At 41.2% G+C, this 21,011-nt stretch overlaps 1 protein-coding gene across 3 annotated transcripts in view; it reads left to right on the top strand.

Annotated features, from left to right (window-relative positions):
• Window positions 1–13,499: 13,499 nt before the first annotated feature.
• The window catches only part of RTTN (rotatin), an 89,023-nt gene continuing 81,511 nt past the window's right edge, over window positions 13,500–21,011 (top strand). For all 3 annotated transcript variants that reach the window (XM_081875071.1, XM_081875070.1, XM_081875069.1), the window contains exons 1-7: window positions 13,500–13,748; window positions 16,049–16,236; window positions 17,082–17,277; window positions 17,585–17,671; window positions 19,495–19,585; window positions 19,940–20,054; window positions 20,173–20,323. In XM_081875071.1, coding sequence (XP_081731197.1) covers window positions 13,640–13,748; window positions 16,049–16,236; window positions 17,082–17,277; window positions 17,585–17,671; window positions 19,495–19,585; window positions 19,940–20,054; window positions 20,173–20,323 — 937 coding nt within the window. In that variant the 5' untranslated portion in view covers window positions 13,500–13,639. The remainder of the gene's footprint in view (window positions 13,749–16,048; window positions 16,237–17,081; window positions 17,278–17,584; window positions 17,672–19,494; window positions 19,586–19,939; window positions 20,055–20,172; window positions 20,324–21,011) is intronic.

The raw sequence follows: 21,011 nt of genomic DNA, 5'->3' as shown, positions 1-21,011 counted from the left end.
TGTGTGAAGAAGAACACCACAGAGAAACTATTGACTCATGGGCACAAGTTTATTAACTTGCGATACGTGCCTGTTCTCCTTGGCATGGCAGGGTATATGTGCCCATGGTAAGGTAAGAGCAGCCATCCATAGGAATCCAGAGCTATATTCAGTTTAAGCATAGAGCTTTGCCAGAAGCCAAGATTGTGGTACTTTTGAGACTATTCAGCTTTGCAATATTCTCCTATAGTTCACTATTTTCTTATTAAATTGGGAATTAAAGTTTAGCTTGTAATTGTAATTGTCCTCTCCCCTCCACCCAATACCCCAATCTTGCAAAATTCTGAGGGATTTCCAAGGAAGTGTGCTTAGAGTAACACACTTTCAACTATGACAATATGCTTACCCATTTGTGTTACTGGGTTAAAAAATATATATCTCAAATTAATAATTCCATGGGCATGGTCCCTCAAGCCCCAGGGTTATGAAATTCAGCATGAGAATCGCTGTTGGCCAAGCTATCTTTTTCTTTCTTGTTATACTTCCATTTGGAGATTATTATTTTTCTTGAATTAGGGAGGCCTCCTGAACTCAGGATGGCCTTCATATGTCTCTCCTAGCCAAAATTTTTCATACAGTTTGCATACAATTCTTATTTTTAAGATTCCAATTCCATGTTTATTTTCCAAAGACTAATTTTCTTGTTAAACTCACTAAAATTTAATCCATATGTTTATAATGTGACCATTACCTAGTCTCAAAAAAGAACCCTGCAGCTGAAGGATCACATTAGAATTGGATCAAAGAGATTTTTTAGCGAGCATGAAATATGCAAAGAAAGAAGTGTCATCCCAGTAAAGCTCATTATGCAGAGAGCAATTGGCAACGTGAGACTTAACTGTTCAGAGGAAGCTGTTTAGACAATAACTCACTGAACATCCATTTGCCAGCTTGTATTGAAATGGCTAGGCATCTTCAGTTGGGCATTAGCATGTTTTGCTATTCAAGATAGGTAGCATTGAAGTCATGAAGAATAGGGTTGAAGAGAACCATCGTCTACTGCCTGTGATGTGTGCATGATTTATTTAAGTGCAAGCCAGCACACAAAAATGATTTTCAAAGCTGAAATGGGTCTTGCAAAGAAATATTACTTTAGCTTGAAATAGAAAAAAAGAACAAGGCTTTTGAAAACCTTCTATAAGGGTGGAATGGATCATAAATACATAGGGAAGAGTTAGTTCAGCTTTGGTACTGCGAGATCAGTTTACCATTACTTTAGGACATTTTCATTGGCATTTTCTCTATATACTTTGAATAATTAAATGCAATGCTTAACTGAAATCTATCTAGTGGCTTTAATGTATATCTAAGGGTTCAGAGACATATTGTGAAGGCTGTATAATCAGGTGGTTCATTATACATTCTTGGTTGTTTATTAATACATTTATTTAAAATAGTTCTTAACCACTCTTCATCAGGAGCTTGCATGGCCATGTACAAAAGTGTTTATAAAATTAATCCACGCATCATATAAATACAATTTGAAACCAACAAAAACACTTAATGAAATGAAACTAAAACACACACCCTAAAAACAGAAGACAGCTTAATTCAAGAAATCATCTGAATTCTAAAGGGACTGGGGAAATAGGAAGATTTTCACTAGATTCCCAAAAGCTGGTAAGACCACTCCTCTTCGGGGGGGGTGGCACTGCGGGCGTGCATCTGGGACCTCCCAGTGACCCGGCAGTGGGTGGAGGGATGCCACCTACGTCATTAGGACTTCCAACTATGTCACACCCCCTGGCTGACCAATTGGGTTAGCCAGGGGGTGTGGCCAATGCTGTTTAAACTGCGGCACGGCTGGGGGGTGACCTCCATTTGCCTTCTTGTCAGATATCCCAGCCTACCCACCCTCTTTTTATGCATTGCTTGACTTTGGCCTTACTATGGACTAATGTCGGTCTCCTGGTTGTTGGGACCAGGTAGGAATTTTTCCACTTGGCAAATTGGCACCAGCCATTTGGTTTTCACTTACCTTGTAGCAATCGTCACAACTTTGTAAAGTTAGGCACTGGGTAAGTCTTGTTTATGGGAGGGGAAGTTGTTGCCTCCGCCTGCCTATCCTCGTTAAGGGAATCCCGTAAAAGGGATCTGGGGGGGTGGATTCTGTCCGAAGCCTAGGCGTAGGCTAGGACCATGCCACAACCCCATCAGTGACCCTGGGGGTGCTCTTAATTGATGTATATCATAGGGCTCCCCCTATTGGTGGTTGACCCTTCAGAGTCTTCCCGCAAACAGGCAAGAGTCAGGATATAGTTTGGCTTCACCCAAATGCCTAAACCAAACCGCTCACATCTGTAACCAATAAAGTTGTGGCCTAATTTATCCCAATTAACCCAATATATTTGTGTCTGTGTGTTTATTTCTGAGGGGACTGCAGGGCCCAGGGCCTCACCACGCATAAACTGTTTCTTTGTGCAGATCACACACAAACAGAGCTAAGTCCATAATAAAAACACTTCAAACAGGATAGATTTCAGTTCTCTCTTGGTGACATACAGATTGTTTATCTTTACCCTTTACCCAAGTTTATGTTGTATGACCAGGGAGTTTCATGTCACATCTATCTATCTATCTATCTATCTATCTATCTATCTATCATCTATCTAGCCTTTCCTATTTTGGCCTGCAGAGGCAAGTTGGGTATTTTGCAGTAGAGAGCAAGCAATTGTGATAATTTTGTTGGTCCACTGTAATTGAGTTTTGGGGAAAACGATTCCTCGAATAAACAAAGAAATAAAGCACAAGCTGTTCTTTTTGTAGCAGCCATTTAGCTGCAGTCTCAGTTTATGTGTAGATCTTTTGTTTCTGGTTCTGGGAATAGCATATGGGCAATTCCTCTTACCCTTAGAGGTCAGATTCCATTATATGTGAGTGCCACATTACAAATTAACAAACAATGCCACTTGTGAGCATTCACTACTCTTCTTTGTTAGTCATGCAGTGGATTTGCAGTGATGCTATTTCAGTTCTCTGGGATGATTGTTGTTTTGGCATGAACAATGGGAATGAGAGTCCGCAGCAGTTACTATAACATGTAAACAAAACTAAACAATTTACCAAGATTGCTACATAGTGAAACTGTGGATTGCAGGGCTGGCCCACCCTTGAGGCAAGGTGAGGCGACTGCCTCAGACAGCAGGATTCACCGGGGCAGCAAATTCCAGTGTCATGTTTCTTCCCTCTTGTTCCTGATGTAGGTCTTCCTTCACTCCTTCTTCCCTGTCAGGAAGGGGGAAGTGCCATTTTGGGATCCACCTTAGGTACAAAAATGCCTTGGGCTGGCCCTGGTGGGTTTTATCAAATGCTGTGTAAGCAGAATTCCACTCATGCAACAGGACTTTCCCATCTTCTCTCCCCTCACACCCAAAGAAATCTGCCCCAAAGGGTCCCTCCATTCTCTGGAGCAGATGTTGAGGGTTCATGGGGCACTGCAAAGGAGAGGAGGGGTGAATTTCATTGCACAAGCAATGAAAGTGTGAGTGGAGCTGCAGTGTTGTATACAACCCACTATTTATTTATCATGCTGTGTCATGTTAAGACACTGAAACCAAGCTTTGAAGGTACAAGTCCTCACATTGTTTGAAGGTTCACAAATACAGTAAGACCATGTCCCCGGGACATATCTCCCTTGTAAGCTGTGGATTCACTGTATGCCAGTTTATTTATTTATTGCAAGAGTTTGTCCACCCTTAACAAAGAGCCACACCCACAGCACTCCACAGTGTAACCAATAAGACTCCACAGGATGTGGAATCCTCATGAATAATTGCAAGAGGTAGATGCTTGTGTGTTTCTTCATGTGTGGGGTTTTGTTAATTTGGGCTGCTCCATGTGTAGCACCCAGTTTCCCCATTCCCAAATGTAATGTAAGATGTCAAAGAGATAAACAACTGCCTGACAATCAGAAGACATCTGAAGGCAGCCCTGTTCAGGGAAGTTTTTAATGTGTGACATTTTAGTGTATTTTTGGTCTTTGTTGGAAGCCACCCAGAGTGGCTGCAGAAACCCAGCCAGATGGGGAAGGCTGAATTTTTCAAGAAGTTGCATGAGACATTAACGGACTTTATGGACCATAAAATAATAATGATGGGCGATATGAATGGAGTCGTCTCCACAAATATGGACAAAGCTCAAAGACAAGTAATCTCTAAGGATGGGAGACTACCAAAGACCTTTTTTGAACTGACTGACACAATGGACTTGATTGACATTTGGAGAACAAGGAACCCTCTGGAAAGGGAGGGGACCTTCTTCTCTGAAGCTAAAATGACATGGACCAGGATTGACCAAATATGGATCTCTAGCAATCTGGCACTAAGGGTTAAAAATACAGAAATCTGCCCAAAAACCTGCTCTGATCATAATGCAGTAAAGATGGAAATGAAATTGACAACAGCTGGAACTTTCAGATGGAGAATGAATGACACCCTTTTTAGAGATGAAGAAATTTTAAAAAAGGCCCAAAAAACTCTGAAAGACTATTTTGAAATAAACCTTAGAACAGATCTGGAAAGAAGAATAATATGGGACGCAAGTAAGGCTGTCATGCGTGGTTTTCTAATTCAACAAAATTCGATAAAAAGGAAACAACAAAATGAGAAGAAAGAAAAAATCTGGAATCAGATGAAAGAAGGAGAGAAGAAACTGAGGTCAAAACCAAAATCCCAGGAGATTTTAAGAGAAATAAAATATTACCAGACCCAATACATGGAACTGATGAACCAAGAAATAGAATGGAAAATAAAACAAATGAGGCAAAAAACTTTTGAATCAGCAGACAAATGTGGGAAATTGCTGTCATGGCAATTGAAAAAGAGGCAAAAGTTGAATACTGTGACGTCCCTTGAAGTAGAGGGGAAATTTGTAAATAAACCAAATGAAATCAGTAATTGTTTTCAAAGTTTCTTCAAGAAATTATACGCACAAGGGCCGAAAGACGAGCAAGAGATAGAAGAATTTATTAAAAAATATGGATTATCAAAGATCTCGGAAAAAAATAAAAGGACTTTAAATGAAAAAATCACGAACCAGGAAATTGAGGGTGCCATCCAGAATATGCAATTGGGAAAATCACCAGGGCCAGATGGACTGACGGCGAGATACTATAAAGCAATGAAGGAATGGTTAATACAACCATTGAAAGAAGTGTGTAACCAAATCTTGGAGGGGAAAAAGGCTCCCGAATCGTGGAAAGAAGCATTCATCTCACTTATACCGAAGACAGAAACTGAGAAACATCAAGTTAAGAACTACCGCCCTATATCACTCTTAAATGTGGATTATAAAATTTTTGCAGACATTTTAGCAAAAAGATTTTAAAAAGTGTTGGTAGAGGAGATTCAGAAAGACCAAACAGGCTTTCTCCCAGGGAGACATATGTCAGAGAATGTAAGGAATATTATAGACATTTTGGAACTATTGGAGACTGATTTAAATAGAAAAGCAGTATTGATTTTTGTGGACGCGGAGAAAGCCTTTGACAATATTTCTTGGAGTTTTATGAGGAAGAATCTCCATGGGATGGGGGTAGGCCAAAGTTTTGAAAACGGTATAGGTGCAATATATTCAGAGCAAAAAGCTAAATTAATTGTGAATGGTGTTGTTATGGATGAAATCTCAATAGAAAAAGGGACACGACAGGGTTGCCCAATATCCCCTCTATTATTCATATCGGTCCTGGAGGTGTTGTTGAATATGATTAGAAGGGATCAGCTGGTTGAAGGAATACACCTCGGAGCTAAACAATATAAGTTAAGAGCATTTGCAGACGACTTAGTTTTGACATTACAACAGCCAGAAGTCAGTACAAAAAGAGTTTTAGAATTAATTGAAATATTTGGTCAAGTGGCTGGTTTTAAACTAAATAAGCAAAAGACAAAGGTACTGGAAAAAAATCTAACGATGGGGGAAAAAGATAGCTTTCAAAGGGAAACTGGTTTGGAGATAACAAAAAAGGTGAAATATCTGGGGGTGAATTTAACATCCAAAAATATGAACCTGTTTAAAGACAATTATGAGAAATGTTGGTTAGAAGTGAAGAAAGATCTTGACACATGGTCTAGATTGAGATTATCCTTGTTAGGCCGAATTGCTGTTATTAAGATGAATGTATTGCCGAGATTGTTGTTTCTGTTCCAGACATTGCAAATTATAGATAAGATGGATTGTTTCAAGAAGTGGCAGAAAGATATATCTAAATTTGTCTGGCAGGGCAAAAAACCCAGAATAAAATTTAAGATTTTAACTGATGCAAAAGAAAGGGGGGGTTTTGCGCTGCCGGACCTAAGACTTTATTATGAAGCAGCAGCTTTTTGCTGGCTGAAGCAATGGCTACTTCTTGAAGACACAGATATTTTAGACTTGGAAGGGTATGATAACAATTTTGGCTGGCATGCATATCCATGGTATGACAAGGCAAAGATATACAAAGGTTTTAAAAATCATATTGTCAGGAAAGCTTTATATAATGTTTGGAATCGATATAAGGATTTGTTGGAAAATAAAACACCCAGATGGTTGTCACCAATGGAAGCTAGAGCGGTAAAAAAACTTAACATGGACTCTAATTGGCCAAAATACAGTGAAATTATAGAATATGATGGTGAAAAAGTTAAATTACAGAGCTTTGAGAAACTAAAATCCAAAGTTCGAGACTGGTTACATTACTATCAGATAAATGAAACTTTTAAGCAGGACAAGAAACTAGGATTTCAGAAAGAGAGGTCGAAATTGGAAACAGAACTGTTAGAGACCAATACTAAGAATTTGTCTAAAATGTATAACTTGTTGCTGAAATGGAATACACAGGATGAAACAGTTAAATCAGCAATGATTAAATGGGCACAAGACTTAGGTCATGATATTATGTTTGCTGACTGGGAACAGTTATGGACCACAGGACTTAAATTTACGGCATGTAGTGCCTTGAAAGAAAACATAATGAAAATGATCTATAGATGGTACATGACTCCAGTCAAGCTTGCAAAGATATATCATTTGCCCAGTAACAAATGCTGGAAATGTAATGAATGTGAAGGAACTTTTTATCATCTTTGGTGGACCTGCCCAAAGGTTAAAGCCTACTGGGAAATGATCTATAATGAAATTAAGAAAGTCCTTAAGTGGACATTTGTAAAAAAACCGGAGGCTTTTCTCTTGGGCATGGTCGGCCAATTGGTACCAAAAAAAGATAAGATCTTTTTTATGTATGCAACTACAGCAGCAAGAATACTCCTAGCAAAGTATTGGAAGATGCAAGAACTACCTACTCTGGAAGAATGGCAGACGAAGGTGACTGAATTTATGGGACTGGCAGAGATGACCGGCAGAATCCGTGATCAGAGGAAGGAGACGGTGGAAGAGGACTGGAAAAAATTTAAATCATATCTTAAGAACTGTTGCAAAATTTCGGACTGATAAAATGTCAAGGGTTAAGAATTAGAGAATTATAGTTGGAAATATTTAAGTTAAGAAAATCATGAAGGAAATTAAATTTTGAAAAGGAATGAAGGATTGCTAAAAATTTTGGACACAGGGGTGCAGGGAAGGGGAGGCATGGGGAAGTCATGTATTATTTGTTTGTTTGTTTAATTTTGTGTTTTCTGTTTTATGAAAATTAATAAAAATTATTTTAAAAAAAAAACAGAAACCCAGCCAGATGGGCGGGGTACAAATAATAAATTATTATAATATTATTATTATAATAATCCAAACGGTTAGCCTAATATACTAAGATACACATATCCCCAGCTATGAACAGCTTTGAGAGTCAATCCATCACATCTAATTAAGTCTAGAAGCTAACTGGTAGCTGCTGCCACAAACTCTAGACAATTAATTCAGAAAGTGATTCTTAGTTGAGTGATAAACCAGAGGAGGGTGGAATCTCAAGAAAATATTAAGAGCAAGCAAGATAAGAAGTCTGTTTAAATCCCATTGAAGTTGACAATATTTAATGCAGCCTGTGCGCAGGACTGCATCCAAAGTGTCTTAAGCCACTTTTTAACTAGGCCTAGGACTGTATAGCATATGTCAGTATTGAACTAAGCCACATACTGCAGACCACAAATGGTTAAAGTGGCAGATACTATTATATTACCATCATAAGCCTCTGCATCTTGACTTACCTTGTCTTTTATAGCAGTAATTTTGGCAGTCAACTATAATTTGCAGATTATAAGACAACAATAAAAACCAGCTCGTCTGTGATAATTAGGGAAAGGAATTGCAGGACTCGTGCTGTCTTATGGCTCCAGCATTCTCTGTTGGATCTGGCTTCCAACCATGGGTCTGGCTGAATCATCATCTGACTGGCAGCTGACAAACAGAGCATTGCTTTAAGAACATGTGATTACAGTGCTCCTAATAAAATAGCCATTACTCACAAAGAAGTACAAAGGGGCTGTGACGGTTTCTGTTCTATCTTCTAGTACAAATGTCCATTGCAGCTTCTGTTTTCGCTACAGGGCAGTAACTTCATGTCAACAAATACTCAGCCCCTACCATCTGCACTACATTAATATGTTAGGGCACTGTATTTCCACTCTCTTTGCATGGATGTGGTGTACTTTCCCATATTCAACTACTATAATAGTTTTGAAAGTAAAGACTGAAACCCTAGTTGGCACAGGAACAGGGGACGCCTTTCTATTACAGTAACACTGAACTGATTTCATCATAACATCACTACTATTCCTTTGTATTCTTTTATCCAGAAACTGACCTGTGTTTTCTAAAACTTGTATTTAATTGTCCACGATCCAGACAGTGGCCCAGTTCATAACTCTAAGCCAACCCATGGTTTAGCACTAATGAGCAAATGTGTGGACCCCTGGACAGATTGTAGCTGTTTTGTTTCTCGGGACACTGCTGCTGTCACACTGTTGTGAGCTAAGCCATGATTTGACTCGGCATTATGTCTAAATCTGGGGGTTGTGGTTTATCTGCCCCAGGCAAACCAAAAGTGGTGGTGAGCCACAGAACAAACTTGGCTACAGCTCAGTGCTTGTCTGGAACAAGGTAAACCACAAGCCTGGAATCGGAGGCAACACTAAGTCAAATCATGGCTTAGCTCACAGCAGCAAGACTGGAGAAGGACCAAAATGGCCAGAGTCTTCTCTCCAGGAATCTGCGTGTTTGTTCATTTGAGGTAAGCAGTGGTTTGACTTACTGCTACATGCAAACCAGGTCAGCTCAGATATTTTAATTTTTATACCCTTTGCACACCATACACACTTTTGAAGTCCACTTTGTATTCAAAAGTAGTTTGCCATGCAGCATAAAGGGAGTGCTACTGTTCAATAAACATACCAAAAACCATATTGGACCCTGGCTATTATTTATAGAAAACAAGGACTCAAGGGAGAGAAGATTGTTCAAGATTGCAAATACAGTGCTTTTTCCCCCTGAAAAAAAATTTTTTAGGGGTACTCTCATTTTCCTACTCATATTGAAATGCTGCCCCTAAATGAGGCCAAACGTAGATTCACAAAATGTTTAGGGGTATGTGTACCCCTGTGCCCCCCGAATAAAGCACTGCATTCATTGCACAATTCTAGGCATGTCTACTCTAATAGCATGTCACTGAGTACAGTGGGTCCTAACTCCAAGGTAAGTTGGTGTAGGCTTGCAGCCTCACTCTGAAAGGGCATAGCACACAACAAGCTCATCAAAATGAAGATAGTCAGAAACAAGGGAAAAGAAGTGAAGAAGCATACCCATGCAAGGGGGGGGGGAGAGAAATGAGAGGAACAATTACCTTTATTACAATTTGATCCTTATTACAATGCTATGAGATAGTTTGGATATTCTTTTCTCTTGCTTTATTTAATGGTGCTTCTTAGTTTCTTCTAAAAGGAAATGTCTGCTCCTGATATTCTGAACAACTTTCTCAAACAGTCTATTAGGGCATTTTCATACATAAGGCTAAAGAAGCCTACTTTAACAGTGGCTGGAATGCGAGTTGAAACCTATATTGGTCAGAATCCTCACTGTCCTTACAAATGCCTCTCTTCTACTATTTATCCTATATAATAGAATCATAGAATCATAGAGTTGGAAGAGACCACAAGGGCCATCGAGTCCAACCCCCTGCCAAGCAGGAAACACCATCAGAGCACTCCTGACATATGGTTGTCAAGCCTCTGCTTAAAGACCTCCAAAGAAGGAGACTCCACCACACTCCTTGGTAGCAAATTCCACTGTCGAACAGCTCTTACTGTCAGGAAGTTCTTCCTAATGTTTAGGTGGAATCTTTTTTCTTGTAGTTTGGAACCATTGCTCCGTGTCCGCTTCTCTGGAGCAGCAGAAAACAACCTTTCTCTCTCCTCTATGTGACATCCTTTTATATAATAATGAAAGGCGTAAAAACTATTTACACATCTTCTGTGGAAATACCAAGGGTGCTATTTAGAAGAAAGGTGGCCCAGAATCTGAGGTCACCAAATACAATAAACTTAAAAAATAAATACATCTTCGAAGCATAGAAATGTAAAGTTGGGAGGGATCCCGAGGGTCATTTAGTACAACCCCCTGCAATGCAGGAATCTCAGCTAAAGCATCCAGGCAAGATGACCATCCAACCTTTGCTTAAAAACCTCCCAGGAGAGTCCACCACCTGGTGTGGCAGTCTGTTCCACTGTCAAACAGCTCTTACTATCAGAAAGTTCTTCCTGGTGTTCAGGTGGGAACTCCTTTCTTGTAACTTGAATCCATTTGGTTGGGTCCTAGCCTCCAGAGCAGGAGAAAACAAGCTTGCTCCATCCTCTATGTGACAACATTTTAGATATGGCTATCATATCTCCTCTGTCTTCTCTTTTCCAGACGAAGCATACCCAGCTCCTTAAACCATTTGTTAGAAGGCTTGGTTTCCACACCCTTTATCGTCTTAGTAGCCCTCCTCTGCACATATTCCAGCATGTCAGTATCCTTAAATTTTGGTGTCCAGAATTAGACAAGTGGTCTGACCAAGGCAGAATACAGTGGGTCTATTACTCCCTGCTTTTGTTGATGCAGCCTAGAATAGCATTTGCTTTTTTCATTGCTGCTGCATCACACTGTCGACTCATGTTAAGCTTGTGGTCTATAAAGAGCCCTAGAATAGATTTATGTCAGGCTTACTGATCAGTAGTTACCTGGATTTTCTCCCCCCCCCCCATGAAGATTAGGACATTTGTCCAGCTCCAGTCTGCTGGGACCTCATCTGTTCTCCAAGTACAGTCATACCTCGGGTTAAAGTAGCTTCGGGTTGAACATTTTCGGGTTGCGCTCTGCAGTGACAGTTTTGCCGCTCGCACATGCGCAGACGCTCAAAATGACGTCACACGCATGCGCAGAAACAGCGAATCGTGACCTGCGCATGTGCATATACGCATTGCGTTTGCATCCAGAGGTACCACTGTATTCTCAAAGATTATAGACAGAGGCTCTCATGTTACACCTGCAAGCTCCTTGAGTGCAGCTTGTCAGGCCCTGGAAATATAAATTCATTTAAGGTAGCTAGGTGTTTCCTTACCATCAGTTTTCCTATCTTGAGCTGCAGTTCCCTCCTTGCATATTTTATTCTGTTATCATCAGGTAGGGCACTGCTTTCCCTTTGGGTGAAGACAGAGGCAAAGTAGGTGTTGAACAATTTCACTTTCTCTCTGTCACCCAAAAGCATTTCTCAATCTTCTCCACGCAAGGGACTTAATACTTGTTCTTCCTTCTTCTAACATAGCCAAATAAACCTTTTTTTATTATTATTCAAAACAGCACAGAAGTCTTGGACATTGGGGTAACAATCATACAGAAGATCATTACAACAGCCTTAGCATTTGCTAACTTGTTTCTGGCCATGTGATATCATACCAGACCACAATGTTGTTCCAGTTCAGTAACCTCTTTCCTATGAATCAGGAACAGCTGCTTCCAGCAAGAACCAGATGTTTAAATCTGCATTGTTTTCTATCTCTGTGTGTGGTGGGGTAATGTTTCTGTTTGTTACTATGTTACATATTTTTGTGTTTTTTATATTGTAAACTGCACTGTTATCCTTGGATTGAGGAGAGTATGAAAAATTAATTAAATAAATAATAACAGTGAAGAATATATCATCTATTAATTGCTGCTTCCTGTAGCTTTTCCATTCCCTGCGAGAAGTGGCTTTTCCACAGGTCAGTGGATTGTAGTTGTATATTTGTCTGTAACTTGAAGCTTTGGGCTGTAAAACAGAACAGAATCATAGAGTTGGGAGGGACCCTGAGGATCATCTAGTCCAACCCCCTGCAATGCAGGAATATGCAGCTGCAACCTTTGTGTTATCAGCACCGTGCTCTGACCAACTAAGCTACCCATTTGCACATGGAATATCTGGTTCAATGACATGACTACATGCAGTCAGCTTTTTGAGCAAGCCACACACACCAAACGGACCAGAGAGAGTTGAGTTACCCCAGACAGCTGACTATATAGTGCAGGGCAAAATGGTAGCAAGTAGACAGCAGTGTAAAATCCAGAGCCATTTGCGGAGGTTGCATGTGCAATCTAAATACACAGCACAGTCCTAACTGTGCCTACTCAGAAGTGAATTTATAGGAGGTAGCATTAGTATCAATTTGCAATGGGGTGGAAGGTTCGCAGGCTGCGAAGGACTTGCTCTCAAATTTATTGACAGCTGCACGAATTATGATAGCTAGGAAGTAGAAGAGGGCAAGCAGAATATAAAACGGAAGAATGGTATAAAAATATGTGGGATAAAGCTCTTAACGATAAATGAACATGTGCCATTAAGGTAAGACGGGGAATATGCAAGAGAAATGATTTTGAGCAGATATGGAACGTGTTTGTTGAATTTGCACTGTTAGAACGGAAAGGGGTCAAACCATCACAAGAGGTGTTGAAATTTTGGGAGGTTGGATAGTTACAATGGAATGGTCTCGATCGTGGGGTGCACAGCACATTCTTATTTATTTATTATTATTAGTTTGTCAAATAATAGTAATAATTAGTTAATTAATTAAAAAGTGAATTCACAACTCCCAAGTAAGCAGAGTTAGGAGCGTGGCCTTAGTAAGAGCAGTGAATCGACTCTTTTCTTTTCATATGTCTACACTTCGTGACTTTTGCGCCGAAGTCCCACTGGACTCAGCAGGACTGGCGTCTAAATAAACACACATGGAGTCGCGCTTTCAGGGAACGGGAAGGCAGCAGCAGCAGCAGCCTCGGGAAGCTAAGCGCAGCTTCCTCTCCGCCCCGGAGCTACGCGCGGGAGAAGAGGCGGGACTCGGACACAGCCGCCGCTCAAGCAACGGCGGCGGGCGAGCAAACGAGCGAGCAGACTGCGCGGCTTGTTTCCCAGGCAACGGCAAACCCTCACCATCCGGAAGCCTCGGCTCAAGGCTCGCGAGAACGCAAAGCTGGCCGACGAAAGAAATCTCCACTTCCGCCACCCCCGCACGCCGCTGAGGGAACGGGAGACGGAGAACGGACTACAGCTCCCAGGGGCTCCTTTCGGGCAACCGTTCTCGCCGCTTGCTCTCGCGAGATGGCCCGCCGCCGCTCCGTTCGCCAACCCCGCCTCTCGCAAGTTCGCGCTCGCTTGCGGCGCGGTGGTTGAATGTGGGGCCGCCCAGGGAAGGCGGTGGCGGCGATGGCAGCGCGTTCCGCCGCCGCCGCGTCGTCTCCTCCGACGGAGCTGTCCTTGTCGCCCTTCGTCCGGAAGCTCCGTAAGTGGTGGAAGCCCCCTTCCCTTTCTGGCTAGCGGAGACAAGCGCCCTGGAGCCGCCGCAGCCGCTGCTTCCAGGGGCTCCGGGATAAGCGGCAGAGGGGAACTTTCCTCCAGAGCGCAGCTGCTGTTTTCCGTGCTCAATGCGCGCAGGGCTTGCAGTCCGAGTCTGCCTTCCTGCGCGCGCTCCTTAGAGAGTGAATCTCTATATATACATACATACACACACGGAATTCACTTTCTAAGGAGCGAATATTAGAATTGTAGAGTTGGAAGGAATCCCGAGGGTCGTCTAGTCCAGCCCCTTGCAATGCAGGAATCTCAACTAGAGCATCCCTGGCAGGTGGCCATCCAAACTCTGCTTTAAAACCTCCCAAGGAAGAAGAATCCACAACCCCTTGTGGGGAGGCTGTTCCACTTTCTGGTGACTTGAATCAGTTGCTTCTGGTCCTACCCTGCGGAGCAGGAGAAAACAAGCTTGCTGCAAACTTCCTGTGACAGCCTTTTAGATACTTGAAGATAGCTATCGCATCTCCACTTTTCCAAGCTAAACATACCCAGCTCCTTCAAGCGACCCTTGATCCTCTCGCTTGTCCTCCTCTGCACACATTCCAGCTGTTCAATATCCTCCTTAAATTGTAGTGCCCAGAACTGGACACAGTTCTCCAGTGGGGTCGAAACCCTCTCCAAAGTTGTTGAGCCCCCTTGCAATGCCTAGCTATGCTATGGGATACTATACATCTGCTGATGTAGCTTATAATAGCATTAGGGGTTTTTTTTGCTGCTGCATCACACTGCTAACTCATGTGAAGCTTGTGGTCTACCAAGACCCTTAGATCCTTTTCACATGTGCTGCTGGCAAGCCAGGTGTCCCTCATCTTTTTATTTGTGCAGCTGGTTATTCCTGCCTAAGTGCAGAGCCTGACATTTGTCCCTATTGAAAATCCGTTTGTTAGTTTTGGCCCAGTTCTCCAATCTGTTAAGGTCTTCTTGAATCCCAATTCTGTCTTCTGTGGCTACCCCTCCCAGTTTGGTGTCATCTGTAAATTTGATGAGCGTATTTTCTGTGCTGTTCATTTAAATGAATGCTCACTAGCTTTCTCTTCTTGCCTCATCCCCATGCAGTGACTTGAGTTAAATCAAATTGTGTACAGGAGTTTGCACAGCGTGATGCAGTGAGCAAAAGATCATTACATAACTGTGCTTATTGAGTTGTGTTTGAAAACAAACCTAACAACAGCAACAACAATTTTATTATTTTTATCCCATCCCAGCGACTCTGATTAGGGAATACCCAGCTCGATCCTGCGTCTTGTTAGGCATTTTTACCATTGAAGTAAATAGGGCACTGTAGGAAGTGTGTTTAGTTTTATAATCAAAGTCTTCACGAGGGTCATAGTGTGGGGAGTACCAGGAGGGCTGGGGCAAACCAGGCACCCCCAGTGTGGCCTGATGCTCCTCTCTGCCCACCAATGGCTGCATTGGCCAGCTGGGCTCCTCTCTGCATGGCTGTGCAGGTGGTTCAGCATGCCCTGCTTTGCTTTGGTGGAGGTGGGGTCACTTCAGCAGAGAGGGCTAGGCTGATGCCCGCCGCCCAGAGTGCGCCCACCCCAGTGGCCTACAACTGACACTATGCTGCTGGTCTTCACCTATAGTTTTACCATCTAAAAGTTTTCTGAATTAGATCCATGATGCTTATATATTCCAGTTTGATGTAGAGTTAGGCATATGTAAACCTATTGGTTTTATTTTTTTGTTTTGTTAAAAGATTAGTTTCTGAGTGGCAGCTTTTAAGGTCAAATCAAGTTGCTGTTGCTCATGAAGAAAGATAAAAAATGGTTTATGGGGTGGGGGGGTGGGAAGGGGGAAACGGTATGTGAGTGACAGAGGTATGGAAATGAAGAGCAGATATGTATGTCTTGTGGTCCGGAGTAGAGGATCAACTGAAATTTTCCGTGTAGTACCATTACCAAATGTTTTTGCCTCTCTTGATTTATTTGTTTAAAGGTTTAAAGTCTTAGAATCATAGAATTGTAGAGTTGGAAGTAATCCCAAGGGTCTTGCCCCATGCACTGCAGGAACCACAACTAAAGAATCCCTGACAAATGACAATTTAACCTCTGCTTTAAAACCTCCCATGAAGGAGAGGAGAGTCCACCACCTTCTTAACACGTATTGGGAGTAAAGACTTGGGAAGCTGGTTTCCGAACTGAACTTACTGGGAATAACCAGTGCATCTGATTTAAAGTATCAGCTGAACTTCTGAAACTTCTTCCATTTTCATTTCATTTTTATGAACAGGTCATCAGCTGGCTGAAATTAGAGAACGTGCTCTTAGAAATATTTTGTGTAAATTGGATCACAACTTGGTTACATATGATGACTTGGTTCAAGAAAAACTCCTGTTTCTCAGTCTTCTGGAGTGGTTCAACTTTCCTGTAGTACCAATGAAAGAAGAGGTTCTGAATTTAGTGAGCAACCTGGTGAAGGTACAGTTATCTGTTTTGTTATATGTTCCTGAAAACGGCAAACCATCTACAGTCCATATCCATGCTGAAAAGTACTTACATGTTACCCCACTTAATGTAATGCTGCTTTGGCATTAAAAGAACATTGGAAAGCAAAATGATATGCCATGATGTATTTCTTTTGAAAGGTGACTTGAATGAGATGCTCAGTACATGGGTGTCTTCTAAATACAGTTCCTTCTGAGATCCTCTGCTATGCATATGAAGCTAAATGATTTTTGCACACCACCCCAATCTCTGAGCAATGCAAGATTCCAGGGGTTAAAGGCCCTTACCCAGTGTTTGTTTCTCCTTTGGAATGAGGAACAGCAGAGACTGTGGTGTCTTTAGGATATATGATTTATTTACACATATATACACTCCAAGAGGTTCTTGCTTCTCCCATAGCTTTAGCCTTGGATTCCAACAGAAATCAAGCGTGGCTCTGTCTTTCAGCTGCCCAGCCTACACACTTGCTTCTACCTTCTAGCTCACATACACAACTCAACTCTCAACTCTGGCCTTTGTCTTCCTACCTACCAGCGATTTAAGGGTGTGGCGCCCACCCATTTGCTCTCTAACATGGAACCATTTGCTTTGTTAGCTTAACAACCCGTACCTAGGCCATCACCTCACCAGCAAGCTAGCCTGGCCATTCCAGAATTTTGAATCCATCCTGGGTCCAGGAGTTAGAAGCATATGAAACTAATTATCTTTTGTATGCTGCCTTGGATGGGCTTTTTCCTGCAAGCCACATTTGAATAAATAAAAGCTTGGAGAATTTGCCATTTTGTTTTTTTAACTTCGTATCATCTTTCTAATTTTAGCACCCGTCTGCTGTGGAACAATTGGTTGGGATTGGGGCAGTGGAGTTTTTCACTCAACTTCGTCCAAATGTGGATCCAAACCTACAGGCTGTGATTGATGGGATTTTGGATGGGCTATTTGTGTTGCCTTCAGAAATCTCTGCTGATTATCAGGAAGTGTCTTATCAAACGCCCTTGCCAGCAGTGACTAATATAGGTAAGTTACACCTTTATACACAGCATTTTTATTTTTGTTTTGCAAAGTGTGGGCCTTGTATTGAAAATATCTAGTTATTTAGCCCAGATGCTAAACCTTTGTTAATGGTATCTGTTTGTGACTTCAGTGATTTTCAGAGAGAGAATTGGCGATTTGAAAGTATAAATCTTCAAAAATGAAAATACTGGAAGGAAACAGATCTACTTTTAAAAAGGAAAAATGACTGTATATGATTCATAGAGTTAAAAAAAATGAAGCTATTTAATACAGTTAATGCTGCTACTTACTATGGTTTTATATTTTTAAGTATTGTCAGAAGAAGCTAATGCTGGATACTTTGATCAAGGGGGAAATAATTTGCAAGAGATGGGAATACCACCAAAACAGTTATCTGGTAGGTAACTTTATAAAAATGAAGTAAACATGTGTTGGACAGTTTTCTAGATTTGTTAGTGTGGTTGAACACCATTGAGAAGGAATGAAGTTTCAACCTTGTTTAAAGATTCTTCCTTTTTTGTTTTACTGGTGTTTTTTAAATAGATAAACCCACCTGTATTGTGGTTATGGTGGTGGAAGCCTTGGACACCAGTTAGATGAGCTGATATATCATGGAATGTTCATGAACATTCAGAGCAAATGGGGGAACAAAGTTTTCAGTTAGGTCACGGAAGGGGAAAATATGTATTTATTGTTTGAGACTTTTAATGTTTTTTCCAGCAGACTCCCAGAGCACCTTATAGAGCCATTTAAAAAAAAAGTTCTGTCCTTGGCTTCCAATCTAAAAGACAAAACACACAAGAAAAGTAGATTGGAAGAGAAAATAAGGAAATTTGGGTGCAAGGATTTCTCCTGTCCATACTAATAGCATAGCTGTTGCCAGTTGACAATTGATAAAAGGAAGGAACCTGATTCCTTGGCAAATTGTCAGCCTGGCTATGATTAAAACCTCACACGGTGAGGAGAGATAGGCCTAGCCTTGCCTATGCAGCAGGATGAAGATAGGGAAAAGATCCTTAATGTAGGGGAGCTTAAGGGAGAGGATCCCAGAGCCAATGTAAGTGAAAGAAAGGTACAGACTAGGCAGTGGCAGGGGCATAGAAAGGGGAGTGTGGGGAGGTGCGGTCTGACCCAGGTGTCTTCCCTGAGGGGGTGACAAAATGGCACACCGTGGGGTGGGGGCACTTACTGCGGGGCCTGGCCTGCAGCACACCCGAACCACACGTCTCTTTTGGGAGTGATGCAGTGGTTCTGGGCCCTGCGCTGCCCAAAACGACAGAGTGCAGCTTGCGCCTGCCAGGCGGACTCCGTGGGCAGCTCGCCCCATCCCTGCTACTTTGGGTGCCAGAGCAGCTAGCTATGCCCCTGGGCAACGGATTGAGAATCAGGTGTATAAGAAAAGATAGATGGCATGGGGCGGGGGGAGGCAGAAAAACTAACACCCGAGAAAGATTTAATCCAGGAGGAGGGGATCTTCAACTATTGAACTTGTTAACAACTTAGAAGTAACAGATAGGTAGCCGTGTTGGTCTGCCATAGTCAAAACAAAATAAAAAAATTCCTTCCAGTAGCACCTTAAAGACCAACTAAGTTAGTTCTTGGTATGAGCTTTTGTGTGCCAGACACTGTGTATCTGAAGAAGTGTGCAGGCACACGAAAGCTCATACCAAGAACTAACTTAGTTGGTCTTTAAGGTGCTACTGGAAGGAATTTTTTTATTTTGTTTTAACTTAGAAGTAAGTTTTATACCAGTGTTGGAATTTTATGCAATCAAAAGGAAGTGCTTGGATGCCAGCCCTAATTGGCAGGTGGAACGAACAGCTACAGTCTTCTTCTTTTTTTCAAAAATATAACCTTGGATCAAAATGGTTTGTCAAAAATGTACCAGTTTGTCTTTTCTGATAGGCGTCTGTTAATAATCTTTTAGATTGCATCCCTAGCTTCCCCCCTCTAGTTTACATTTAGAAAATGGCTCTAGGGCAAAGCAAAACAAACAAAACTCTAGCTCATATTTCTTAACATTTAAGCCTTTGAAAATTAGTGTTGGGCATTGTAGGTTTCAAACAATGAAAAAGGTATATTGGGATGGGGAAACGAGATAAGAGTCATCCGCTATAGGAGTGCTTATCAGTTTCTACAATGGAAACACTGAATGATACCTGTTTGCTCTGTGTTTCAGTATATGGCACACAGTAAAAATAGCCTTTCTTCCATCCTCAGTGAAACACGGCGTGAAATCCTTGAAATTTTCTACATTTCCATGGTTATCCCTGACCACAACAGATAGACATGTTCTTTCATCAAGTGAAAGGTATGTGAAATTAATTGTAGCTTTGTTGTGTTCTGTGAAAGGGAATAAAAGTTGCTACGTTTCTTCTTTAAAGTGCAAGTTCTATAAGAACTGCGGCAGTTTTCTTTTGTTCTGGAGCAATGCACGGAATTATTAATGAAAGCGCTACCTGTTTACCTCGTCTCCTCCCTGCCCACCCACCCAGCGTGTGTGTGTGTGTGTGTTGTTTTAAAAAATAAGTTTCCTTGAGCCTTGGTGATAGGGTGGAATATAATCAAATCAGATAAAAAATTATGCCACTGATGGAGTATAAAGAGTTGATTACTATAGCTTTGCAAAGCAAGTTCGCAGTAAAAGTTCAAATGTACTTTACAGTTCACTGAGAAGCAAAAATCACAGTTTAATTTGGAATACCTGTGAGCTTCTACAAGATGTCATCATGCAAGACTTTCCTGCTGAGATATTTCTTCAGAGACCAAAGATTGTTCAGGTTAGAAATGCTTTTAACTAAAATATTTCATTTAGAAGTGTTAGCGATTTTTGGTTTGCTTGCTTGCATATATGTTTAGGCCTAAGTTCTAATAATGGGTGACTTTTGTTTACCTCAGAGTCTTCTGTCGCTAACAACACTGGCTTTTGGAAGAGATGGACAACACCGTTTAGCCTTACAAGCTGTCTTATGTCTGCAGCAATTATGTACCTTCTTAAGAAACAGACTGAACTTCCATAGAGATCCAAGTTTTGTCTCAAGTGAAACTGGTTTGTATCTTTCTCCCCCCCCCCTCTTTCATTTCATTGATGAATTGCTTCCCATAAAGTTTCCTGAAACAATTGAATAATAAACAAATCAACAATAAAAACACATATTAAAAGAATGCCAACTTCAGCACAGTTCAGCACAGATTCAGACTGGACTAAAAATCCCTACTTGGTCGGAAAAGGATAGGCAACAAAAAGATATAGCTAAATCAGGATAAATTGACTCTTGATTAGACATTGGCCAAATACTTTGTTTCTCTCTCCCCCCTATCCATTAAATAATTTATAGTTATAGTAAAAAATGTATATATAATTGCATTCTTGTTTGTTTGTTTGCATTTTTAACCCCATACTTCCTCCAAATGTATCATACGGATACATCTCATAAAGCAGTTAAGTTACCATTAGATGCTACTCAGGTTTCTTCTACCACAATGTTGCACACTTCTTTTGTGTGTGTGTTATTGTTTTCATGTTTTTATCTTCCAAGTATTGAGAGACATAGTGCAATACATTTCTGACTTATATCATTGTAACAATAAATCAGATGTGGTGGTGGTGAGAAAACATGGCAATAAACAAGTTGAGATATCAGATGATTCTATTATCTTACGCTGTCCCAAACAATATATGTAGATGAATGTTTACTGGTATCCAACTATACCAATCTATAACATGCTTCATTTAT

This window comes from Podarcis erhardii (genome assembly GCF_964252035.2).
Source record: "Podarcis erhardii genome assembly, chromosome: 8".
Lineage (NCBI taxonomy): Eukaryota > Metazoa > Chordata > Lepidosauria > Squamata > Lacertidae > Podarcis > Podarcis erhardii.
This window is presented reverse-complemented; position numbering and strand designations above follow the sequence as displayed.